The sequence below is a fragment of the Bombus affinis genome, chromosome 2 (assembly GCF_024516045.1).
Source record: "Bombus affinis isolate iyBomAffi1 chromosome 2, iyBomAffi1.2, whole genome shotgun sequence".
Lineage (NCBI taxonomy): Eukaryota > Metazoa > Arthropoda > Insecta > Hymenoptera > Apidae > Bombus > Bombus affinis.
Window position 1 is genome coordinate 9277587 of NC_066345.1, and position 25477 is coordinate 9303063.

The window sequence follows — 25477 nt, forward strand, 5'->3', positions numbered from 1 at the left end:
GTCAAATTAAAGAATGTTTAAAGGATATTTTGGGTTAAAATACTATGAAGTATATACTATAACAAATTTAATTTATTGTTTAAAGAATTAAACATACTCCTAAATACTCGTTATTACATTTTGTAAATGTATTTAAAGGGTATTTGCTAAATTATTAAATACGCTATATCTATGAGCGCATCGATTTTCGACGTAGAATGTTATAAAAAGATATATTTGTTTACCGCTAATTTATTTAGTTTGTGACGTTGAACATGGGAAGACGTACTTCGCCATTTGTATATGAAGTGGCATTGTAAGACTATTAATTTTTAAAATCTTGTTCGCTAAAATATTAACAATATTTATCTTTCACGTGATTATTATCAGAGATATTAAATTCCTTCGTTATTGGGTGTGCATTTAATACCTAAACATATGTTATTGTTTTATTTTAAATATATATTGTTTTTCTCATTCTTCGAAATACATCGTACCTAAACACTGTTATTATTAAAAGAAAAGTGCAAAGTCATCAGAACCATAAAAATACTGAATGTCACTTTTATATGCGAAAAAGCAAGTATGGTTTCCTTTTAATTGGAAAAAGAGATCTTCTATTTGCACAAGAATATTTCTTATCATGTCGTATTGTAATCAATAACTTCGACATAATTAGCAGGAAAAAGTCCATAAGTACCGTCGGGACCAAGACCTTGCCACCATCCTTCGTCAATAGCATCTATATGTGTAATAATATCTCCAGGATCAAAAGTAATTTCTGTATCATCAGCTGCTTGGTAGTCATATAAGGCTCTTGCTTTCATTCCTTCATTATTTGGATCAAAATATAAGTACTGACCATCCATTTGACTGTACAACTCATTTTCAGTAATTGCTTCTTTCGTCGCCGATTGTTGCTCAGGTTCTTCTTCTGGCTCTGGCAATTTAGACTCTTGAACTTGATTCGGAGATAAAGATGCATTTGAAGCGGTGGTGGTTACTAAATCTAAGTTATGTGTTTTATTCACTTCTGTTTTCACTTCCTCTTCCACTTTTGTATGGAGTATCTCTTTTTGCTGACTCTCTTCAAATGCTTTTTTAGCTGCTTCTACATGACTATTCTTCGGTATATATTGTTGCTGCACTGGAGAAGACTTCATTTGACCAGCTGCCGAATTCTGTTCGAAAACAGCTCTTGCATTTATCGTTCTTTGAGCAATTAACTGTTGCGTTTCTTTACTTCTTTGTCGTCGCAATTCTTCGCTTCGCGATTTATGATCGTCTTCAACATCGTTGCTATAGTGTTGACTTGCGGCTAGTTGATTAAATTTATTATTCGCCTCCTCAGCACGTTGCTCCGCCAACTTTTGTCGCGCTATTGAATTTTCTTTGGCAGTGACCTACAAGTATATAAAAATTTAAATAGCAAAATATTCACTATTAAATAATAAATATAATAATATAAAATGTGTTTACTTGTTGTTCTCTGAGCATTGCTTCTTTTTCTTCTCTAGTTCTAATTTCTTCTTCAAGCCGTTGCCGTTCTTTTTCACATTTTATACGTTCTTGTTCCAGTCTTTTCTTCTCTTCCATTTCTTCCCTTTGCCAAAATTGATCACGTTCTGTTGCATTTATTTCTTGTTCAGGAATTACTCTACAATACGTATTGTCTTTAAGTTGAAGATTCTGATACTCTTATAATTAAAACACTAAAGATATATACCTGCGATATGTGGTACCCACAGGACCTGTATTACCTTCGTTTTCCCCGCGTGGTTCATTAAATTTGTATGCCGAAGCTGTTGCTCTAGCAAGTTTTTCCATGATAGAATCCACTTCGACATCGTCTTCAGAGCGAGCAGTAATCGTTATATGTGCACCTTTTAATAATTTTTCTACATCCCTAATATGATTTGCACAAGTGCCCTTTCTAACAATTGGTGCTCCTTCTCCTTGCTAAAACGCAACTCATTTTATTGTATATATGCAATAAAATCATTAACTTTTTAAATATGAATTCTTACCCAATTTATTAAGAGACATTTTGGTAGACTTGTTTTAGTATCTATTACACGACAAAAGGCATACATGATATGACTACTATTTAAACGGTCAATCATTTCTTCCAGACCTCCATTTCCAGTACCAACCACTTTTAAGTTATTAGTTTGTCCTTCGTATCCAAACAAGGCCCTATGAATGATAATGACTTAGTAAAATAAATTTAATTAAATAATATGTATTATATATTTACAATCCCTCATTTTTAATTAAAAATAAGAAGATATATTAATAATTAGTGGAATTCAATAAAGGCACAAAATTATTATATTTCGCATAAAATATTTCTCATTCTCCGTATGTGTAGTGTTACCGACTATTTGTTTTACCGTTGTAAATGCTAATTATATATTTTGCGCTATTTATATCGATCGATAAATGTAAAAGAAAGAGTTACTTAATATATTATAGCAATTTATGTTGCGTGTTTTTGAGGATTCAATTGAACATTTGCGAATCTTTAAAATACCGGATTCATATCGACGCATTAGCCGGAATGATAAAATACAACATAAGAGAAAAGATGCAAGCCTACCAGTTAGTAGACGATTTATCGTCGACTACGCTGTGCCAAGCAGCCACCAAAGCGTCTTTATTTTTTGTTAAATTAATTGACATCTTTTTTGTTCAGTTCATAAGAAAAATCAACCGTAACAACAAATCCGAAAGAGTTGCTACTGGCGAATTAATGTCACAGTTGCATCTTCACGTTTTGCCTTTTTGATTAAATGTCAACGCCCTTCTGTTACCAACCGCAAAACGATGGATCTTATCTATATAGGCAACGTGCTTAAATTGATTCCGAAGAACTAAATTAATTTATATTTAAACACACAAATATGAGCACACAAGTTTTGACGTATGCTAAAACATATTTAAACAAAACTTTATTGATGAATCCCTTCAAGACTGTTCTACAAAGCACGATTGATCACGCGTACCTACTGGCGGAGACCTCCAATCAGCAAAAGTAACACGAGCAAATAAGAGGCAAGATACAGTTGAAATATTTTATATAATTTTATATAGTATGAAATTATCGAATTTTATCTTGATTCGTATCTTTTACTTCTAAAAATTATCGATAAATACAGAAAGTATGCTTGTAAACATAGATAAAAATTTTGTAAATAAGAAAAAATATCGATGAGATAAATGTTGAAGTCAATGTTTAATGGTACAAACCCTAAACTCGCAACGTGTATAGTGACACTTTCAAACAAATTGTCATAACAGCAATTTCGTGCCGGCAATCGGAAAATCAGTATAATTATTAGTTTCAATAATTATATTTTCATTATGTTCAATAGATAATACGATAAACGAATTTAAAAATTGGATATTTTTAGTTTATTAAAGATGGTAAGTCGAACGTTTTTCATTTGGCGGGTTAACCTCTGTTTCTTTTCATAATAAAATAACTTCTTTTTGATGCTTTTTACAGTTGTTTTATTCGTTTTTCAAATCCTTGATCGGAAAGGACGTAGTTGTAGAATTAAAAAATGATTTGAGGTAAGTTCATCAGAAGAAAAACTCTATTTTATAATGTTTATAAGATCACCTAATAAAACTTTTGTATGTAGCATTTGTGGTACTTTGCACTCAGTAGATCAATATCTGAATATAAAGTTAACTGATATAAGTGTGACCGATCCAGATAAATATCCTCATATGGTTTGTAGTGCATATATTTATGATTTTATGTGTTTAATAGTAAAAGAAATTGTAACAGAAAGTAAAAATACAATATCTTTCAGTTGTCTGTAAAAAACTGTTTTATTCGAGGATCAGTAGTACGTTATGTACAACTCCCAGGAGATGAAGTGGATACTCAGCTATTACAGGATGCCGCGCGCAAAGAAGCAGCAGTTCAAGCAAGATAATTTGTGCTGTTATTAGATTTAAAAATACCACTGATTTATTTTTTACTATTAAAGCTAAGAATTATGTACAATGAACATACAAACTTTGAATCTACAAGTGTATAAATTGAGTTTATATGTAACATTAAAAGAAAATAGTTTCTGTTTGTAACAATTCTTTCAAATTATTTGTTATCATGTGTATCTCATATAAAAAGAAAAAGACTGTTAATCACACATCAGACTAATAAATTTAAAGATAATATAGTAAGTATATGTATATATAGTACATATTTTTACAGTATTCGTCCAAAATAATTCATATTATACGTATTTATTCATCCTTTGTCCATTCCATTAATGATTTGTCATACCAGATATATTTACCCTTTATGTCTGTATTTTTTGGTAATAATGCAGCATATACAGGAGCCTTAGCACCTTCATCAGGCTTCAAAGTACCTTTATGACTAGTCATATCTGTGTCTACATAACCTGGATGCACAGCATTCACTACGAGATCTTCTCTAGTATCTGAATTAAACATTCTTTGATGAATTCTAGCTAAAGCAGATACTCCGACTTTGCTTGCAACATAGGCAGAATTTGCCCATCCTTTCTCTAAGTGAGTGTTTGTCTTTGCAGCACTGAAAATATAATTAAAATTTAGAATACATCCCATGGAACAAAGTAGATTGTAAATTAATATATTTTTGTAATTCAGCATACTCAATAAATTCGTGCATAATATTGTCTAATTCTTCCTCTGTAAGATTTGGATCTGAAAATCTTTTCTTTAATGTTTCACCAGGAATCTTTGATAAATGACCAGCAGAACTTGACACATGTACTACACGTGCATGTGTTTTCAATAATGGATAAAGTTTGCTGCATACTTTTCTTAAGCTAAAATAGTTTACTCTTAATGTCTCTTCAGCTTGCAGAGAAAAAGGTTCTGTAGCAGCTGTCTGTATATTTAATAAAATTTGTAGAGAATATCTTTTAGAAAAAAAAAGAAATAAATAAATAAAGTTTTAATTACCTTAAATGCAATAGCAGCATTGTTAACTAATACATCCAATCCTTGGTATGTTTTTTCTAAATAATCATGAAAAGTAGAAATACTACTTTCATCAGTAATATCAAGTTGATGAAATTTTGGTTTTAAACCTTGTTTTTCAAGTTCTTTAATAGCATTCTGTCCTCGAGTAACATCACGAGCTGTTAAATAAACAACTCCATCAAATTGTTTGCAAAGATGTTTTACAATAGCAAATCCAATGCCTTTATTTCCACCGGTTACCTAAACATTCGATTTATTAAGATATGTATTATGTGACCGTTACGATACCAACCGCAGTCTAAGCAATAAAACTATACAGTTTTCATAATATATAATTTATACTTACGACGGCTACACGTGTCATATTGAGTATTTTGAACCAATTTTTCTATATGCGCAAAATAGTAATTCGAGGAGGTTAAACGTAATACTCTGATAACATTACGTTACACTGGATTGAATGTACTATAGCAAATCATCAAACATTATATAGTTGTGAATAACCTTGACAAACAATGACGAATGCGATATAATGATTAGATTTATTTATCAAATCTTTTCTTTCTTCTCCATTGTAAACAATTCAACTATCAGATATCATATATATTACAAAACGGTATTTTAAAAGATACGGTATTTAACAGAGTTCACTTATAAATTAAAATATTAAATAACAATTTATTACGAATAATACTAAAGGATAGCTACTGTTAAATTACTACTTGCAATCTAGCAATTCTATATTGTCTTGTCTGAATATTTCTAACAAGAACAAAGGGATGTTTTTTATTGATCAGCTCAATTAATGAATTTAATGTTGCATATCCTAAACCTATACCTTTTGCTTTTGTAAAACAGAAATCACCCATTGTAATATAACCCATAATCTCTCTATCACAAGAATTTCGTACTTTAACACAATCTGGAAGATACAATTGCGACATTTTTTGAGTTTGTTTGCATATGGCTTCACGACTTATTTCTAACAAATTCTTTAATTTATTTTCATAATTTTGAAAATCTTTATTTAGCATTTCACTTAATTTATTAGTTAATGACTTTTTATGATGTATTCTTTGTTTCTTTAGCCGTTTTAAAAGAGCTAAATGATTCTTTCGCGATATTTTACGAATATTTTCATTTGGATCAACATTTAATTTTTCCACAGGACCTGACCAACTTCTATCGTTCTTAAATTTTTCTATGTCTTCATTAGTTGGCATACATATTATTGCAAATCTTTTAGGACGTCCTTTTTTCATAATATCTACTTTAACGCGAATTAAACAATTTCTGTCTTCAAATGCACTTTGCATAGTAAGACTTGATACATGATCATTTGGTGTATTATATCTTCTTGTATTATCTTCTTGAACTAAGCTTTTTTGCAAGAAATTTAATAATTTACGATTTCTTAATACAAAAAAATCTTCTGTATCTGTCCATTCCCTCATTAAGATCTTCCATTCACAGAAAAAAGGACTAGAAATTCCGAATTTAACGAAGTTCACACGCCTGTTTGGTGGATAATGAAAATACTTTTCTTTTAGTTCCAATTTGGTACTTAATGCTTCTCTTGTATATGCAGGTGTATCTGGATCATTAATATCTGGGGATTGCATATTCTCAAATTCAAATGGTATAGATTTTGATTCTCTGAGTGCACCAACTCTTACACAACGAAATATACAAGCAAGCCAGAATGGCATTCCCCAATTAGATGGAAGAATAACATCTACTCCAGAACCTAACCCTAAAGTAACATATTTATCAATCTTGATTATCTTTATTAATAAGAAAGTTTTCCAACGTAATTGTTATTAATAAAAATTACCTGTTTTACTGATACTAGGTTTTTGAATCAACAATACTGGTATCTTTGCCATGATATTTTCATTAAAATATTTGTCATTATCTAGACCAGGTACTAAGCATTGACTTCTTAGTTTATTAATTGCACTTGTTGTTACACATGTCTTACTGACCTTCTCTCTTATTTTCTGTTCCCAAAGTGGACTAGAGTTTGCATTTGTAGGAGGTACTGACACCATTTCAATTGTCTGTGTTTCTCTTTGAGGTCTAGTTCTTTTATCTGGTAAATGGAATCTTGGATCCAAGACAGTAAAGCCAAAAACAATATTTGGTGGCAACTGACTAGGTGATTGTAACGTTTTTAACATTTGCCATAATTGTTCTTGAATTTTCAAAGACTCAATATTTTCCTGATTATCATAATACTCAATATGCCACAATTTATCAGAATTTTCATCTTCCTTGTAATCCATTTGATTATGATCTAATTGCATGGCATCCAATTTCAAATTAAGTATTTTATCGAATTTCGGCAATTGTAGAGCATTTGTTAAAACACTAGTTGTCAATGGTCCGTAAAAACGAAATCGATTAAATGTATTTTTATGAATACTCATTTTACAATTCTTTTCATTAATGTATAAGCAAGATTCCATATTTTGATCACTCGTAGAAGTAGAATGTTCGTCGCTCAAGCGAAATTCAAAACTAGATATAATTTCTGCGAGGAAATCATCGAGGAAAGATGGATGTACCCAAATCCATATGGTTCTTAGATCAGATCGACTTGGTCTCCACAAAAAATGTACGTGACCGATTGGAAATTGAGGATAGCCATTCTTTTTAAAAAACATTACAGTTCCTTCTCGTGTGCCTGTTATAAAAATTTGTGCAGCAAATGTTAATTCGAGCGGATTACAATGGCTCTTTAAAGTTTCTTTCAAAATTTTCTCGAGACCATTAATTTCGATACATGTATAATATGAAATATCTTGCATCAAGCAATGTTTTGCCACTGCACGATAATTAGCCTTAAAACATTTATCATTCGCGTAACTTGCGATTCTGTAGCCCCATTTCTCTATCATATGAAAACGTTTTGCATGCCAAATATGAGTTTCCAACCAAACTTTATTTCGTTGTCTTCGTTTATATTCAGCGAGTAAATTACGAGATCGTCTGCGATACCTACGCGACTGTCTTTTAATTTTTGGCGGCAATCCGGATTTAGTCATTTGATTTAAATGTGCCTCCTGTAATCGACGGGGTAAACGCTTAGCATTATGGGACATGACACGCCTGCGCATATATACCGGCAGTTTTTGAAATACAAGTTTCGTTTGTTGAGGATTTTCTGTAAATGCAATAATAAATAATGATTTAGATATCATTTTTCCCAGTGTATTTAATATATATTTATATGTTGATAAGGAAATTTAAATTTATTAGAGTAGATTCGTGTATCGTTTAACATACCTATGGAATATGTCATTGCAGCAATTTCGCTAGCTCTCGCAGAAACAAGTTTCATAATGTGGACTTCATGTGGCAATCGTTGCGATCCACCCAAGAATTCATCGAATTGTTCTATTCCCGCCATCTCTTGTGTTTAAATTTTTGTTTACACCAAATTAACCTACTATACTTAAATTTATGAACAGTAGAATAGTAGAACAGTAGAAGAATATTATAGGTTATAGCACTATAAATATCCTAGTAACAAGCACATGTAGTCATCAGACAAAAATAGTTTTGAAGTATACGAATTGTGATTTATTGTACATTGCTTGACACCACTTTAATATTCAGATACACGTGTAGTATCCATTTAAAGCATAGTTAAAAATACTTCAATTTGAACACAGAAACGCCGACGGCGCTTGAATTAGCCGAAAGTATTTTAATCCTGTGCCTATAGGGGGCATTCTTCGAGGTCAATAGGAATTGGACTTAAGGAAAACGAAGTCGAAATAATTATTTATCAAAGCGTGTACGCAACACGCGTTAACCCTGTTACATTTGGAATGTTCGCTAACCAATAAGGAGTAGGTCGCCTGCAACGGTATATCAAACATCAAGAGTTTCATTGGTTCGAAGAATTCCATACGTACTGTACGGGGCTATATCTAAAAGTAGTGGAAATCAAATACGTGGTGTACTATGTTGGAATTCGTCGTTGGTCTACGATCTATAGTTTTGCTCCCGTCCAATGATGCTCAATCTGCCTACTATTTGCCAGTTAAATGTTCAGTGCGATCCTTCTGCTAATGTCAAGATCCGCGCCGTGAAATAGTCGCCATCTTTGCGACTGAGTCGCATCCCTGAATTTGGCCCGTTGCATGTTCCGCGCAGCTTTATGTAGCGTTAGAGAAAAAAGATCATAGAAAGTTGGTGTCAAAAGGGCAAAGCGGTTTCAACGAGACCGGATATCGTTCGAGCTGTGCCGAGAAGTGTTAACCCGGCGCGAAAGTGGGCGGAACGCATGGGTCTTACGTCCTTTTGGCCTCGCTACAGTTCATGATAGGGAAAATTTCGGCATTTAATAAGTGACATACATCGAATCTGTGTTGACTATTCCATGCAATAATAATAATATTAATTCGTATAATTCGTTGGTTGAGCGTTTACCGGCATATGCCATTCTAGTGTGTGTTTGTTCGAACATAGTTTGGTGTAAGAAAAAAATGAGTTGTCAACGTAACGCTGGCAAGATTACAGTGCCGGACGAGTTGCGGGACGTCCTATTAGAGTTTACGATCAGCTATCTCTTGGAGCAACCAGTGGATATTATCGACTATGCCGTAGGTTTTTTCACGCAACTTCGGGAAAGTCGTCAAACTCAGTTGATTGAAGCCCCTGCGCAGACCGCCTCTTCTACGCCGGACGAGTCTGTCGAGGAAGGTAAGCCAGCGAATTTTCATTCGGGATGCGACTTCCCATCGCGTCGAGTATTCCTTCCGAACCCGCCCGATACACTTGTTCACAGAAAAACTTTCAGTGCGCGATATTGTTTCAATTTCGAAACTTAATCTCTACATTTGTCTTTGAAATTCGAACAGTGTGTTAGTGATTCTTACAGACTTTGTGCGAAAAATTTACATAAATATGTGCACATCGATGGAAACCGGTACGGCTTTTCCCGCTTAATTCATCCCTTTTTCCCGATGTGTTTATTCAATTTCGAAATTCAAGTTAATTTCAATTTGTTAATTAATTTCAATATTTTTCATACGTTTAATTCGTTTTTATTTGTAAACTAATACAAATCGTAAACGAAACGAAAGAAGAATATTTGTGACAGGAGATAGATATATTATAAAGTATAATTAAAGTATAATTAAAAAATTCTACATTTAAATCCTTTTCATTCTTTATAGAACCACCAATCGGAAGGTTCCAGAATAGGAGGAAGAGTGTCTTCGCGGAAGCCTACAACCCTGAAGATGACGAGGAAGACGATGGAATTAAGGTGCGTTTCTCCTTTCCAATCTCACTCGTCCCATTCAACAAATCTCGATTGATTTCAGTGACATTTCATTTTCATTCTCTATATACATCTCTCTGTACTTTTGGTCACGTTACGCAAGGAACCATATTGTCGATATATTAGTCCCGAACGAAAGCTACATGTTCAATCGATGATCGATTGATATTAATCGAACTATACGACTGGAAAATCAACCACGATAAGGAGAACTATTCTTTAGGAGAATTTTAACTATCTTTGAGTTAAATGTATCGAGTTGAGTTGAAGAGACTAAAAAATAAACCCTTTATTACGGTACATTGGAACGCGACAAGGATAGGGTTAACGTGTTTCACATATACAATATACATGCATACAAAGAATACATACATCTACATGTACACGTGTCCCGAGTGTATAAAAGCTAAATATGGATGCTTTATGACTCGTTCGGATAATAACACACAGTCGATCGCTTCGAAAGAAACTGCACGCGGTTCCCAGAAGACTCGCTACCGCTATGGAGCCTGAGTTTCGACGATCTGACACGTTGCTCGACGTGAATCACGCGAAACATTGAGAGCAGAAAATGTCTTCGTTTTCTTTTTATCGAAACACGGGCGTATTCAAGCTGTGCGGGTGACGAAACGGGATGATTTACTTTGCTCGACGATGCGAACGATGTACCTTTGTGACGTCAGAGCGCGTGTTCGATAACCTGCTACCGACGTGACTTACATATGTATGATATATATATACGTGCACACGTGAGCGTGTTCGTGAATGAGAAAGAGTGAGAAGGAGCGAGAGCCTGAGAAAGAAAGGGGACATATGGGGAAGGTTCGTCAGATCAGGATCGTACTGCTCGAAAGCGTTTCAAAAGGCTGCGCCGATCTCGATTATTATCGGTAACTTGAGCTACTTAAATCGATTGGAAAATCTTTGGGAATATACTGGGAGGACCGGTCGAAGTATCTAATTGTCTTATTACGGAGGAATACAAAGTTAAATAGCTCCCACACGCTAAATAAGATGTGGAGATCAATTTCTCCATGAATCGTTTATATTAAACCGATCAAGGCTATCGATATTTTTTCAAGCGTAACCACATGCCCTTTTTGACGTAGATGCATACATGTTTTATTGTTGAGCCAGTTGATTAAAACAAGGCAAATCGATATCTGGGGGAGGTAGCCGGAGCTTGATCGCTTCTCGTGTGAAGCGTTGATACGATGCTCGAAATAATTGGACGGTCATCTTTTCAAATGACTTGATCTCCGAGTATGTTATCCCATATTTTACGGCCTTGTACTTGATATGGGGGCGCTGTTTGATCCTTAACAATTGTACGTATATGTTATACAAATAGTTTTAATAGCTATATGACAGATACCGATAGCCTTGCTTGTTCTAAAAAAGAATGATTCCAAGTATCTTCTAATTTTAACATCAAAGGAGATAATTAGATGTTTCGTTTTTAATGAAACACTTCACAGCATCGTATGACGGTGAATGTAATATATAACTCGGGTAGTCGAGTAATCGATGGGCAAACTGGTAGGGCGGTCTGTCTTGAAAATACGATTTTCAGCGAAATTTTCAATTTCCTCCTCCGTTCGTCTTAATCAGAGCAATTAGATAATGTCATCTCTGACGCATGGAGTCCTCGCCACCGAGTTTCGAGTTCGCCGTTTCGTTTTATGCAAAAGTTTCAACTCAACGTTCAGCGACATTGAAAACTAGACTGTTCCACTGGGAAAGATGTTTATTGCACGCATACGGACAGGATTTAAACAGCGCGCAATTAAGATGTAGATGAATCAGTTAAGAAAAAAGAGAGGCATGCTCTTTCCTAAAATAAGGACTGTAACTTTGGTCAGTGGAAAAGCTTTACCATTGTGTTGGGAGCAGGTGCAGGAACAAAGTATGGAACAGATTGATAATCGAATTATGATATTGGTTTGAAGAAAATGGTTTTTTAACTCAGTTATAAAACCGTGGATAAGAACAATGTCAGACTATTTCTTGTGAAACTAACCAGAGTTGAATGCAAAGGTCAGATAATATGAAACGGAATACGGCTTAGATCTGTTTATCCTCGTGTTGGGTTTCTAAAAAAAGCTGGTCGGGATTCGAAACAGCTGCACGGTAGTGTCCTATGGATGGTATAGCTCAATGTATCTATCAATCCCTCTATGAGAATCGATTATTTGAGAGAAAGATAAGCCAAAATTGATTATCACCATGCAATTTAGAGTTCTTAGGGCTTTTACTATTTTCCAACGCTAACGGTATCGGCCGCTGGTGAACCAAACGTAAGATCATAAAAGAGTTCGATTTTTCTTCCTTTTTTTTTTTTTAAACTTACCGTGCTGTGCAATCTACCCACGCGTATCTAATGGGAAACCCTTTCTTTTTATAACGGACACAGTATATTCAGACCTAGCGTTATCGATCGATCACGCTGCAATTAATTTATAATATTGATACGTGCCGCGGGATGATCGTAATTCCTTGACCATTAACAGTTTGAAGAATTCACAGATTTAAATATTCGATGAAATTTAATGCAATTCAAGTTATGTATTTTACAACAGTAACAGAACAACTCATAATCCGTTAATTGTCGAACAAACTGTAATTAAGATTACACAAAATCTCTAACATGCTAATAGAAAATAAAATCGTTATTAGATCAGAATTGCTTCTATTCATGATATCATCCGTGCGATTCATTGATTGCAGATGGTGCATCCGAAGAGCGACGAGCAGCGGCAGAGGCTCGGTGACAGCGTGAAACATATTCTCCTGTTTCGGGCTCTAGACGAGGTAAGTTAAACATAGTACACGTACACTCTCTAGCTTGCGCGTAATTGAAACAGGGATACGGAGCAGCGAGGGCTCGCGCCAACTCGTGGAAATGCCAATGAGTACGTGTAATCTGCTTAACTGGGATGCAGACTCTCGGCAACGTATTACTTTAAAGAGAGGAACAGCCGAATAACTTGATTAGCATACAAATATAAATTTCTAATGACGAAGAGAATGCTCGCAGCTCTTACTCTGTTGGTTTTAATTTTACTTGGAGATCGTTTAATTCATTAATAGACGTAGAATCTCGGAAACTATGAAAGAATAATGAAATATAGCTAGCTTTCTGCCATGGAGTTTAGGGTATCTAAGATGATTAATGTATTAGTATGTTCAAGGTGTTCACTATTATTGATTTAATTTTAAAAACTGCAGTAGCATAGTCAAAAAGAGAGGATAAGAGAAAAATGTGTTATATGGTGTTTTACTTTATTACAAAGCTATAAACATCAATTTTTGGATTATAGAATACGGCAAATCGACTATGTATACTTTATGTGTATTTACATATGTGCTCCACGTCTTGGGAGGATTCATTGTTGACCGCTTGAAGTGCTTTAATTCCTATTTCAGAATGTTGATCTTTTAGTTAGATACAGCAGGAAGTTTTCTGAGAATTGAATTATTAATTCGTTATACTAATTCTTCACTTGTAGTAGTTAATTTTCTGTACTGTGAACTTACTGTACTGTTATATTGTCATTCTGTGCCTTTTTTCTCATTTCCATTAAACAATCGCGCTTCCGAAATTTTCCAGAAAAAGTAAAAAGGGAAAACCCCATTTTATCCACAATATAACTTTCGTTTGTCGCTTTAAAGTCATTTTCCCAATTACATAAGATACTGTACGTGATCACCTTACGTATATCCATATCTGTACACCATCTGACTCGAAATGTAACAATTATGGTTGTTGTTCTCGAATATTAGAAAACGGCAAACGTTTCTAGTCATGAAATATTTACGACACGCATGTACGCACATGCGTTGCATGAATTTCTTGTAGGAACAAATGGCTGACGTATTGGACGCGATGTTTGAGAAGAGCGTGCAGCCTGGAGAATTTATTATCCGACAAGGTGACGATGGTGACAACTTCTACGTCATCGAGAGGTAAAATATGTTCTTCTTCTCTTCATTCGCAAACTCTAAGAAACCGGATAGAACCGGTTGTAAAAGATGGACCATCCAATTGTTGTACCTCTTTCAGAGGAAAGTTCGAAGTGTACGTGAAAGATCAGCAGTCGGGGGTGGAATCCATGATACATACGTACGATAATCGTGGTGCTTTTGGTGAGCTGGCGCTCCTTTACAACATGCCGAGGGCGGCCAGTATCAAGGCCATCACGCCTGGTACACTATGGGCCATGGATAGACAAACTTTCCGGCGTATTTTATTGAAATCCGCCTACAAAAAGCGCAAGATGTACGAAGACCTTATCAACAAGGTCCCGATGCTTAAACATCTCGAGGCAAGTTTTATGGAATTTGTACCGGAAGATATCGCGGTGAACGTAAATAGAGGATTACTTGGAAGCGATATTGCTTCATCGCTTATTGTAGTTTAACAGATTGAGCATACTATATGCAAGTTAGGTGCTTGTTTAAGGAAACGGTCAGACGATATTTCAGGATGTTCTATTTGATTGATGATAACAGCTGACCATTTGCAATTACATCTCTAATATATTATTGAATTTTGGATGAAGCGCAAGGGACTTCTATTGCCAAGAAACGTTCGGCTAGAATTAAAGTTGTTAACATTTATTTTGTACTTCATTGTTTCATAACGAGCTAATTTAGTATTAATTTTGGTATAATGCAATTGCACACGTAATTACGCCTATAGAATAATAGGGACGGTAATAGCTGAGTAATATTAGCGTCCCAATTTGATTCTCTTCAGCCATATGAGCGTATGAACCTGGCGGATGCTCTAGTACCAAAACAGTATTCAGATGGCGAGCAGATCATCAAACAGGGCGACACAGCTGATGGAATGTATTTTGTCGAGGACGGCGTCGTCAGGATCACCATAATAGGAGATCACGGCCGCGAAATCGAGGTACGACAGCTTGTTGATTTTCATTTTCCAACGTGTCACATAATTGCAACAATCATTGACATACATAGCTCGGTACAGCATGAGGTTGATACCATAGTTACCTAGGAAACTAGTGCACTAATTACGTTGTCAATTGTATGGATGTCATTTGGTATTCTGTTTGATACTATAGATTAATAGAGTTCCCGCTGGTGGGTACTTAGGCGAGTTGGCGCTGGTAACACATAAACCTCGCGCTGCTTCGGCCTACGCTGTGGGCGACGTAAAGCTAGCCTGTAAGTTCTCTTTTCACATCCTTCTGATACGGTCCATTATATTACTATACGCTAATGCATCTATTTATGTATTTACCATTATACATATGGGCATGAATAAATGGATCATTAGACTATTGCTGTATATATATACATGCGATCCAGTTCGAGGAAGAGTACAATCATAAATTGCGTATTTTTTTTTATACGACTTTTTCAGTTTTGGACGTTGAAGCTTTCGAACGCTTACTTGGGCCTTGCATGGAACTTATGAAGCGTAATATCGACGATTACGAAGATCAACTAGTCAAAATATTTGGCAGCAAAGCTAACATTTCCGATATTCGATGAACTGTTCGCGAGCAGTGATACGTTGCACTGCTGTACTAAAGGCCCGACACTTTCGTACAGTAATGTAAAATGAGCACAAACTTGTACCACCCACTTTATGAATCTCATCCGCGTATTTTCAAGTATCATCTCGAGTCGACTTTCGTAATGACTGTTCACTTAGACGTATACCAGTAAGAAACGTCGTTAATAGTTACCAAGTTTGTACCTATGACACACAGTGAAGAGATAACAAAAATGCAAAGAAAAACAAAAGGAAAGGAAACTAGGGATTTCGACTGGTTCGTATCTGCATCATACTACTGAAGTAAATTTTCTAAGACTGCATCAGATCAAGAAGTATTAGCCTATCTTGTCATGTGCTCGAAATGTTTACAAGATAGAAGTCTGGATACTAAATAAGATTTTCATTGAATTGTCTGCAAAAAGAAAGAAAGAGAAGCGAAGAAATGCTCGGAGTGATGCAACGTATCGACAGACTCACAGAGTTCTTAAATGATGTACCTTTATGTCATTCTTTATTCTTGTACTTGACAATTTAAGAGCTGTATTCCATTTTACTGAAAATGTCAAGAATCAATGAATTAAATTATTTCGTATATTTCGATGATTCATCGAAAGAGATGAAGATACTTTTAGGGTATCATACATTATACCTTCACAACGTAGAAGAATTCTTATTGATACAGCTTATTGTGGAAATACTAGCTTAATTATCAAATTAATAGACAATGATATAGACATGCGCGATAAACATCCTAATCGTCAGTGTGTTTTTAACACGATGGTGATGATAAATCATAGCTGAAACGCTATGTTAGAAGAAATAAAAATGTAAGAAGGCAAAGAGCATAACAAGCAAGTTAGAACAATTACTAGTACCTATACGATTTTTAAACGCAATCCAACAACTATCTGATATAAGAACACGTGGCATTTATGTTCATCTTTAGAAAAGGCAGGGCTGGGAATGTAAGAGAAATATCATTTTAATATTTAGACACTTCAACTAACAATACCTGAATAGAAACTATTTCTCTCTTTCTTCCCTATATATTTAATAGAACGATTTTCCTAATTCTCATGTTCCTAATTTTATGGTTTGCTCTTTGCATTAATAAAAAAGTATTGCAAGATAAACATATATTCTCATAGCGCACAATAAAACATCGTTTATTTGATTGTTTACATACATATACGCGCACAGCAGATAGCGTTTGATCTTTGTTGTTCTATCTGCATATATTTATACTTGTTATTGCTTACGATCGTTTGTTACAAATTGAAATAGAACACTTGCTGTAGCGCACATAATCAGTATATTGTACGAGAAACGATACATTTTTCGATCAATAATATAGTCAATTACATTGATACAACATCCATGGTTACATCATTTCACGGGTTAGTTATTTTCAGAAATTCACGCCACGTTTTGACATGAGAGAACATTAAAGGAATAGCTATTTTTTATTGCAGGCTCGAATGCACAGCCATTATTTTTCAGGAGATTATTTAATTACATTATTAAGTGTTTAGATTTCCAAAAATCAACGTTCAATTATTCTTCAGTTTTAAATATTTTATGGTGTTACTGTGAAAAAGATGGCTGAACAGTGTGGTCTCAAATCATGTTCATGTGTGTCTTATCGGTGAATCCTGGTAACAAAAATCGACCAAAAGAAACCTATAAACCTATTTTTGTTACACGTGTATGATACACGTTATACATGTATGATATACGTCTAGCATCGTGATAAAAGAGAAAAAAAGGAAAAAAAAAGAACAGTTTGAACTAATTTGAACAAGTTTGAAGTTGTGCGAACAAGTGCGTATGCTAGTCACTTTTTAACGGCCGTCTACTCGTTGTATTTTCTCCTCGGCGATTCGAGAGAAAAGAAAACGGTCAAACGTTTTATTACTACGAAACAAGAACAACTATATATTCACTGTATGACTGAAACTCAGAAGCGACGAGCTTTTTAAATAATATCACAATCACGGAGGAGAAAGGAGGAGGAGACTAGTAATGTGAGAACGAAAGAAAAATAATGTAGCAATAGAAATTGCTAGCGAAATGTTGTGTTATTAATTTTTATTTTCGAATTTTTCTATTCTCGTTAAGTTTGCTCGTTTTTATCGAATCTCTAAGTTTTTACAAAATGAACGACGAAATAGAAGAAGAAGAAGCACTGTACTGGTCTGAATTCCCGTTATCCGTGCCATTGTATTCAGTTGCTTTCGAGAATTCAGCAGCGAAGCTTTAGCCGTGGTTCTTAGTCTTCCACCGTGTCTCCAGGCTGTGATATTATTTTCGACGGAGTATTTCAGACAGATGCCTCTTATTACTACTGCTTCCAACAAGAAAAGAAAAAGAAAAAAATTACAAAAAAAATTTAAAAGAAATAAAGAAAGAATAGGAATCTAAAATCTGTCAGAATCGAGGAATTTCCGAACTATATCGAATCCAACTTTATTGACTGTTGGTTGCATCGTTAAAATGAGTGAATCAAAAGTTCCAATCGATGCGAGTCGTGACTCGATCGTTCATGTCGAAACAAAGGAAAATCGGGCAATTAAAAACGAGAAAAGAAGAGATATATACATACATACACGACACATAAGTATATAAATATAAATATAAATAGATAAATAGGTGTATGTATATTTATACATATTTATATTTATATATATATATATTTAATATAGTGGAAGACTATTCTCGCACACCGAATTGAAAAGTATATTTAGACGGAGTACTTATCTGTGCGGAGCCAACATTCGGATAAATTAAATGTAAACGCTTAAGTAGAGTCGACCCAATTTAAATTTACTGTATGTATCTAACAAGTGTGGTCTCTCTCTCTCCTACGTGTTGCGTGTTGCCCTTTCGTGTGTGTGACGACCGAGCCAGTAAATTTTTATTCCTTGATTAGCATGAACTGTTATCGTCAGTTTTTTTCGTCTGTGCGGTTATATGTTTCGTGTCATCGTTACTGAAAGTAATTGCGTCGTATAAAAAGAGAAAAAAAAACATAACTAACAACCCGTAATTAAGTGCGCTGCGAATGAATCTCACTTGTAATTCTAATACACGTTACTTCACTGTGCCACACAGGGTTCCTTTCCTCGGTTGCTTCCGGAACAGAGAAACATTCGATCGTGCGTGAATTTGAAGCGTGCCAGGTTGCTTCAAATCGGCACGATCTCGTTCGTTCATCGCCAGTCTAGTCCAAAGCGTTTAAAAGAGAATATTCCTTGACTAATTGAGCGTACCAACCTAGGCAATGGATTATTCTACTGATCGCATACCTTCGAAGCGTTGACAATACTGTTCTCATAAAAATACAAAGTGCACCATCAATGATATTACAACGGTTTGGCAATAGTATAATCTATCTGATTTACAAAACAGAGAAACGCTTGGTCTTTGTCGCAATTAGTTATTTGATCATGATGAAATGTCAACGTTAAGCGTATGTATCAGCATAATTCTGTTTCCCGTGTACGATTTCCGTTTTTCGTGCATACTACTATCGACGGCCGTTCTAGAAAAGCTCATACTGTTACGCATTGGCATGCGTGACGCTTGCCTAAGGGTAACAGTCTCTTAGCATCGGACCAAATATCTTTAAACAAGAGGAAAAGAAACCGGAGCAATGGAGCTTGTGCGACTATTTTCTTCGCGCTTTCCTCTCTATTTCTGTCTCTCGTTATTTCTAATTGTGTGGTATCTAAGGGAAAAGATAGTGCGCTGAGCTATAAATAGGCTATTGTAAATGTATTTAAAGTACACGACCGTATGTCTAAAGTAATAACTAAAAAAAATCGTAAGGATATTCGTCGTCTCACTGTCCCCATGTGTAAAGTAGCCATCGATAAAAAATCTTGCCCCCGATGCTACTCCCATTACTAAGCGATACTTGTTCTAACAACTTGCAGCAACTTTGTATGAAGATGTGTATATGTAGCTTAACGTTATGTTAGAGAAAGCACCGGAAGGGGCAAAAGTGCCGAGGGTTAATGAAATCATCCTCTTCGTACTTTTGACGAGTTCAATCAAAGCAATACGAGTAATGCAGCTCGATTGCCTATCGACAATCGTCCGATATCATCGCATGAAAGTCTCACAATATACAAACTGTCCATACATCTCTCCGTCATTTATCGGTCGTCTCTTGATTATCATTATTATTATTATTATTATTATTGTTATTATCATTGAACATGTATTTCCTGTGGCACAATCGTTTCCTTGTTAAACGGGCGTGTCATAATATTATCATGATGCGATCGCATCGTTCAAATATCACATTCTTTGCTTAATCTGACAGCGATGATGTGACGTGACGTATTATGGGATTGATGTTGTAAACCAATTGTATAAATCGCATGCAGGCCAGCGAAATTTAATCGTGATATATTTCATATTGAAACTAGAATGTTGCGGAAGAGATATCCCTGATTTTTTCGTATGTTAATATCCTGTCTTGTTAGATCTTTCGATTGTACAAGCATACGCCACGCGAAAAATGTTCTACTCGTCTAATGAATGTTTAATGGATATACATATACATTTATATATATATATACATATACATTTATATATATATAAAAATACATACATACATATATATATATATATTCGGAAAATTACATACATACATATGTATATATATGTGTATATACGTATATATATATGTGTATATATATATATATATATATATATATATATATGTATGTATGTATGTATGTAATTTTCCGAATGTTGAACGATATTCAGCGTTCTGTGGAGAAAAATACGGAGCGGATAAAATTGGTCAGCGTTATCCTTCTATTTCATTCGTCTGAGCAATTACTATACTAGTAAACATGGAAAGGACGTTGAAACAAAAGAAACGCGCAATGATCAATGTGAAATTGGCAGAATAAGAGGAAGACTGGCTTAGATACGTAGCTTTTATTTAACGTATAAAGCGATTGTTACGATTTCGCGACATCTATTAACTTGTGAAGCGAGTGTGTGACTGAAACGTGACAGTTCGTTGATCGTCCTGTTATTGGAATTACGTTATGCATCTACAGAGAAAAGAGAGCATCTTAAGACGAATCAAGAAACGCGATATTATGATCCTCGATGACATGCTAAACATTAAGCTGAATTATTGTAATCCTATCAGGGTATTATATGTCAAAGATGTGGGCGCATTAGAACAAGAGAGACACTATGAATTGCGGAAATCCTCGAGGAACCGTCAGGTTCATCAACGGATGGCTTAATAACACTGAACGATTTGAAAATACACGAAGATGCTGCTAGTTTGAATTACATCATTCCGTGCGGTTTCGAGTATACTTAACAATAGTTAATCGAGCTTCTTCTGTCTAGGATCGTAATTCGTTTTCTTCATTTTATGCGTTTACAAAAAAGATTTATCGAACATTTGCTATGCGTTTCGTTCGCGAAAGGAATTGCAGTTTCAAGCAAAGAAAAATTCTGTAATAATTTAAAGACAGATGCTATATAGGATGTCCCAGGTTTTTTCAGCTTTATGAATTTTATTGTCAGTTTTATGAGTAAAAATAATAGTTCATTAACTGGTTTAATGTTAGATGTAATGATTAAATGAGCATGATGAATAGAAAAGTCGAGAAGAAGAAAGAAATAAAAGTCGAGGAAAACTAGTTCTTTAGCCCAAGATCAACAAATATCACGTCACTAGTTCTTTACTTGTGAAGATTGCATTCGTAATGTATCCGTAATGTAATAAATTTAAGTTCTCGTGTATTTTTATAAAAACAGGTAACATTTTAAAATGAAATTAAACGAAAAATCAATTCATTGTTATATCGTATTTCTGTTATAACTTTTTAATCAAATTATTGTTATTTTTACTCATACAATATGCTTGAGCCATTTGGCGGAGAAAAATCCGGGACACTGCATAATTTTAGTAATGTTATTATATATATTTAAAAAATATCGAGTATTGTTTGTAATGTCGTAATTGTGTATTGATTGCGTGTCCATCCAAGTATAGATTCGTAGTTTCGTGATCGCGAGACATACTCTTCTGTCCTCAGTCCTCAATATTTCATGATGCTCAAGCCGCATCGTTTTCGCACGATTTCGAAGCGAGCTGGTAATATCGCTTCGGTGCACGGTCCACGAGATGATGTGTACGTTTTAAGCTGGATCTAGATTTTATACACGTATACGCTTGCGTAAGAAGGTCCCGGGTTATAGGGAAAAAAACGAAAACAAAGCAAAAAAAGAAAGGGAAAAGGCAGAAAAGTGCGTTGTAAACTATATAAAGAGGCGGGGAGGAGAAGGAAAGGGAATAGTAATTATTATAACGTACTTAACGGTTTTTGTTTCACGATGTGTTGTAGCGTAATAAAAACGTGCACATACGTATTAATATACATATAGATATATTATATACACAGAATTATATATTAGATATATCAATATACATATATGTTAAGACTCGTATCCAGCTGGTCTGATCGGGTATTACTTTAACGATTTAATTAATTGCGTTAACCTGGCAGCGATGCGATTGCGAGTAACACATTGAAAGAGGTGCGTGCAATCACATAGTTCAATTGTATAGCGTATCTACTTGTCGTTTCGATAACAGATTCGATGATCTGTAGTCTATCGGCAATGAAAGTAAAATGGAGTACTGGTTAATACTTCTGTTATTCAATTCACAGAGATAATTATATACGTTCACAGCATGATCGAAAAATTGAGAGTAAATTACCATCATTTGTACATCAAACGATTACCAAGGAGATTGGCGTACGAAATCTCTTTAAGTTAACTTTAATTTATTGTATGTTTCATAAAGTATTGATATACGAAAGAATACAAGCTTAATCAACTATTCTACCCGTTTATTCATAATGTATCATATTAGTTTAACCGAGAAATACACAACACACACGAGCACCGGCACACGCAATTCAATTCAGCATCTGCAAGTGATGTACCAATTCACTGATTTCTTAGAGTCAAGTCAACATATACTATCATTTACCGTTTGTTGTTTTGAGCTACCACTTTTTTGAAACGTCATCAGATACATACAGTGGAGAACTTTGTGGTGTGCTTATGCATATTCGATTAAATAATAACGTTCTTTTACAGCATCACTGCCGGATTAAGTAGCGGTGTTACTATCTCTTCAATAAATGTACCTAATTTAACATTATGGGTTTGGGTACAAAAGTATTGTCTAAACATATTGATTTTTAGTTGACCGTACAAATTTGTTGCAATAGTCACTTTTCGGATATCTTGCTCTCAGATACTTTCTCGATGCTCACAATGGTACATACATGTCGGTATATAATATTACCGCTACTATTGTGACCAACTGTTTACTTACCTGTTTATTTAATTAAAAGGCATTTGTATTTAGGAGCAAGATATATTAAATTACACTGTACTATGTGTTGATAGTATGATAGTATAATAAAAATAATATATAATAAATGAGTGGACCTCTATACATTGTATTAACCTTGAAGTCCTGAGCCTTAAGCTGTTATACGAAAACTTGATATGAAGCCTTCTTGAACACATATTTATTCGTACTATATATTTCCAAAAAAATTGTTTCTTGAAAAAAATGTTATAACATTTAACTATGTTATACTTTGTAAGAAAAACAGCAAGTCTTTATATTGAATTTAATTTATTTATATCTATTTATACAATAAAATAATATTATAAGATAGTGTATTAACACGAAATTAATCTACATCTGATTTTTTTGACAAACATAAGTAACAGAATGCTTTCTGCTAATAAAAACATGATTTTTCTTAATTTCTTCCACATGTAACACAGTAACATCTTTCCTTTCTTTTTCATTCTCTTTTTTATTATTTTCGTACCTAGTGGCTTTCTTATTAAAATTTCTGTGATATTCAGATTTTTTGTATAAATTAAATTTTTAATTAACAGCATTTTTTTATTAACAAATTAACAAACAAATTGTATTAATGAAATTAGGTTATACATCAAGATATACAACTTCTAACAATATGTAAACAAGCTACAGATGTCAATAGAGACCGGCCCATCTGTTCTCTTTCATTTGCGGATTTTTTCATATATTTTTGTTTTAATTCATAGGGTATGTGTATATCCCATAACAATTCATCATCTTTCTTGGTATCATCTAGTATTCTTTTTATAACATAGTCTACAGTAATCATTTCAGTTGCAATCAGAAGATTAAAAACATGCGCTGTCGCGGAAGGTTTCAATATGTACAGAATAGTTTCTGATGAATTCGAATTATTTGTTCCTAGAAAAATTAGTTTACAGAAAGTTTAGCACGCATTATTCGTTTCTGCTATATTATTAATAATTCTGCTATAATTGTATAAACATACTTTGATTTATCATTAATTTAATACAGCTTGCAATAGAACTGATTATCTGATGTTGTAACATAGTTGAAATATAACGTAATTTTTTATTAAATTTAGATTCTTCTATCACATAAGCACTAGATGGTGGTAATTGTTCGACAAAAAGTGGTACCTAAAGTGGATATAAGTGTTAAGTAAAATAGTAAATCTTTTTTACTTTGAAATATCAGATTTAAGATATTCACCGAGTTGATTATATTATATTTCACAGAGTTATTCTGCCAAATTATGGAATCCCAAAGTAACACATTACAATGACAATCTACTAATGTCCAAGTTATTGCAGTGGGTCCTACATATATACCCAATATTGTTGCTGGCATCTGAAACAGTTTATTTTTTTAACATAATGCACTACCTAACACTATTCGACTGTTAGAAGTAATATAAATATATTATTGTTTCTGTACTGATGTTATCTTTATGTCAGATTTTATTAACTTTGTCCATTTCTGCTTTTTGTAATGATTAATGTATGAAGTACAAAAATTGTTCCAACTATCAACATCTATTTCAGTCCTTAATAAAATATCATCTAATGATTTATAAAGTCCATTCTTGGTACGCATCAATATTAATTTTGCAGCATATGATGTCGTTACGTATCTATATTTAAATAACATAAACAATCGGGTAAATAGATTAAATATTATCATTTAAATATTACCAATAATTTACTCACTGCATTAATTTATTCGCTTTACTTGTATTAACTAGTTTTAAAATTTCAGCTTCGTATTTTAAAAACAGCACATTATTTTCGATATTACTTTTTTTATTTATTTTTATCCCTGTAGAGCATTTTGCTAGTGACTGAACCCATAAATTCTACACCAATATATCATTTGAATTATATAAAAAATTATGTTCTTTCTGTTTCATATTAATAAGTGATACGTGTAATTGATACGTATAATGTACATTAAAAAAAGAGAAAATGCTACATCTAATCCATAATGAAGATGAATTACCTATATGATATCTACCTTTTTTATTTTAAATGTGTTAGTTAATTGAAGTGATATTCTAAACATTACTGCTTAGATTTTATCTAATTTTTGTATTATTTTGTTCACATTAACACAACTTCTGCTTTCGTAACATAACTTCATCTAAAAATTTATACATAGTTACAGATTAATGTGTTTTTTCCATTACTATATTATTACATTATATTCTAGTTTATTATATTTAAATGAACATCCTTCAATGCAAGCATGGTTAACATCACCTACTAAG

At 33.8% G+C, this 25477-nt stretch overlaps 6 protein-coding genes across 8 annotated transcripts; 2 read left to right on the forward strand and 4 right to left on the reverse strand.

Moving 5' to 3' along the window:
* Positions 1–54: 54 nt before the first annotated feature.
* On the reverse strand, positions 55–2940 carry LOC126913907 (drebrin-like protein). The gene is made up of 5 exons (XM_050717186.1): positions 2579–2940; positions 2007–2175; positions 1706–1938; positions 1459–1636; positions 55–1382 (listed from the first exon to the last, which is right to left on the reverse strand). Exons 1-5 carry the CDS (start codon positions 2659–2661, stop codon positions 621–623), a joined length of 1425 nt encoding a protein of 474 aa, XP_050573143.1. The 5' UTR covers positions 2662–2940; the 3' UTR covers positions 55–620.
* A 59-nt stretch (positions 2941–2999) lies between these two features.
* Positions 3000–4080, forward strand: LOC126913946 (U6 snRNA-associated Sm-like protein LSm2). Of its 2 annotated transcripts, XM_050717262.1 has the most exons (5): positions 3000–3220; positions 3280–3405; positions 3488–3555; positions 3627–3717; positions 3801–4080. In XM_050717262.1, exons 2-5 carry the CDS (start codon positions 3403–3405, stop codon positions 3924–3926), a joined length of 288 nt encoding a protein of 95 aa, XP_050573219.1. In that variant the 5' UTR covers positions 3000–3220; positions 3280–3402; the 3' UTR covers positions 3927–4080. The 2 variants fall into 2 exon arrangements, with proteins under 2 accessions (XP_050573219.1, XP_050573218.1); XM_050717261.1 differs by having other exon boundaries at positions 3000–3405.
* Positions 3795–5476, reverse strand: LOC126913928 (carbonyl reductase [NADPH] 1-like). Its single transcript, XM_050717234.1, has 4 exons — positions 5315–5476; positions 4948–5208; positions 4635–4873; positions 3795–4552 (listed from the first exon to the last, which is right to left on the reverse strand). The coding sequence occupies exons 1-4, from the start codon at positions 5330–5332 to the stop codon at positions 4240–4242; spliced, it is 831 nt and encodes a 276-aa protein (XP_050573191.1). The 5' UTR covers positions 5333–5476; the 3' UTR covers positions 3795–4239.
* Positions 5477–5491: 15 nt separating this feature from the next.
* On the reverse strand, positions 5492–8752 carry LOC126913884 (ribonucleases P/MRP protein subunit POP1). Its single transcript, XM_050717144.1, has 3 exons — positions 8257–8752; positions 6803–8134; positions 5492–6721 (listed from the first exon to the last, which is right to left on the reverse strand). The coding sequence occupies exons 1-3, from the start codon at positions 8378–8380 to the stop codon at positions 5679–5681; spliced, it is 2499 nt and encodes an 832-aa protein (XP_050573101.1). The 5' UTR covers positions 8381–8752; the 3' UTR covers positions 5492–5678.
* An 89-nt stretch (positions 8753–8841) lies between these two features.
* LOC126913914 (cAMP-dependent protein kinase type II regulatory subunit) lies at positions 8842–21434 on the forward strand. 2 transcript variants are annotated; one of them, XM_050717206.1, is made up of 8 exons: positions 8842–9681; positions 10158–10249; positions 12992–13075; positions 14124–14230; positions 14328–14589; positions 15024–15182; positions 15355–15457; positions 15657–21434. In XM_050717206.1, the coding sequence occupies exons 1-8, from the start codon at positions 9465–9467 to the stop codon at positions 15785–15787; spliced, it is 1155 nt and encodes a 384-aa protein (XP_050573163.1). In that variant the 5' UTR covers positions 8842–9464; the 3' UTR covers positions 15788–21434. The 2 variants fall into 2 exon arrangements, with proteins under 2 accessions (XP_050573163.1, XP_050573164.1); XM_050717207.1 differs by lacking the exon at positions 8842–9681 and adding an exon at positions 9697–9907.
* A 1436-nt stretch (positions 21435–22870) lies between these two features.
* Positions 22871–25451, reverse strand: LOC126913921 (uncharacterized). Its single transcript, XM_050717220.1, has 6 exons — positions 25225–25451; positions 24921–25066; positions 24649–24844; positions 24424–24561; positions 24200–24350; positions 22871–24111 (listed from the first exon to the last, which is right to left on the reverse strand). Exons 1-6 carry the CDS (start codon positions 25270–25272, stop codon positions 23822–23824), a joined length of 969 nt encoding a protein of 322 aa, XP_050573177.1. The 5' UTR covers positions 25273–25451; the 3' UTR covers positions 22871–23821.
* Between the last annotated feature and the right edge of the window lie 26 nt (positions 25452–25477).

What these genes read in the sequence shown, in the direction of transcription:
- LOC126913907 (XM_050717186.1), bottom strand. Translation starts at nt 2,661, where the DNA reads ATGTCAATTAATTTAACAAAAAATAAAGACGCTTTGGTGGCTGCTTGG. An exon ending in AATGTCTCTTAATAAATTGG is followed by an intron (nt 1,939 to 2,006) that starts GTAAGAATTCAT and finishes GTTGCGTTTTAG; the next exon opens with CAAGGAGAAGGAGCACCAAT. An exon ending in CAATGCTCAGAGAACAACAA is followed by an intron (nt 1,383 to 1,458) that starts GTAAACACATTT and finishes ATATACTTGTAG; the next exon opens with GTCACTGCCAAAGAAAATTC.
- LOC126913946 (XM_050717261.1), top strand. An exon ending in GAATTAAAAAATGATTTGAG is followed by an intron (nt 3,556 to 3,626) that starts GTAAGTTCATCA and finishes TTTTGTATGTAG; the next exon opens with CATTTGTGGTACTTTGCACT. An exon ending in CAGATAAATATCCTCATATG is followed by an intron (nt 3,718 to 3,800) that starts GTTTGTAGTGCA and finishes AATATCTTTCAG; the next exon opens with TTGTCTGTAAAAAACTGTTT.
- LOC126913928 (XM_050717234.1), bottom strand. An exon ending in ATGCTGCTATTGCATTTAAG is followed by an intron (nt 4,874 to 4,947) that starts GTAATTAAAACT and finishes TTAAATATACAG; the next exon opens with ACAGCTGCTACAGAACCTTT. An exon ending in ATTATGCACGAATTTATTGA is followed by an intron (nt 4,553 to 4,634) that starts GTATGCTGAATT and finishes TTATATTTTCAG; the next exon opens with TGCTGCAAAGACAAACACTC.
- LOC126913884 (XM_050717144.1), bottom strand. Translation starts at nt 8,380, where the DNA reads ATGGCGGGAATAGAACAATTCGATGAATTCTTGGGTGGATCGCAACGA. An exon ending in TGCAATGACATATTCCATAG is followed by an intron (nt 8,135 to 8,256) that starts GTATGTTAAACG and finishes TTGCATTTACAG; the next exon opens with AAAATCCTCAACAAACGAAA. An exon ending in ACCTAGTATCAGTAAAACAG is followed by an intron (nt 6,722 to 6,802) that starts GTAATTTTTATT and finishes ATGTTACTTTAG; the next exon opens with GGTTAGGTTCTGGAGTAGAT.
- LOC126913914 (XM_050717206.1), top strand. Translation starts at nt 9,465, where the DNA reads ATGAGTTGTCAACGTAACGCTGGCAAGATTACAGTGCCGGACGAGTTG. An exon ending in CGATGCTTAAACATCTCGAG is followed by an intron (nt 14,590 to 15,023) that starts GCAAGTTTTATG and finishes GATTCTCTTCAG; the next exon opens with CCATATGAGCGTATGAACCT. An exon ending in ATCACGGCCGCGAAATCGAG is followed by an intron (nt 15,183 to 15,354) that starts GTACGACAGCTT and finishes TTGATACTATAG; the next exon opens with ATTAATAGAGTTCCCGCTGG.
- LOC126913921 (XM_050717220.1), bottom strand. Translation starts at nt 25,272, where the DNA reads ATGTTTAGAATATCACTTCAATTAACTAACACATTTAAAATAAAAAAG. An exon ending in CTGACATAAAGATAACATCA is followed by an intron (nt 24,562 to 24,648) that starts GTACAGAAACAA and finishes AAACTGTTTCAG; the next exon opens with ATGCCAGCAACAATATTGGG. An exon ending in AATATAATATAATCAACTCG is followed by an intron (nt 24,351 to 24,423) that starts GTGAATATCTTA and finishes TATCCACTTTAG; the next exon opens with GTACCACTTTTTGTCGAACA.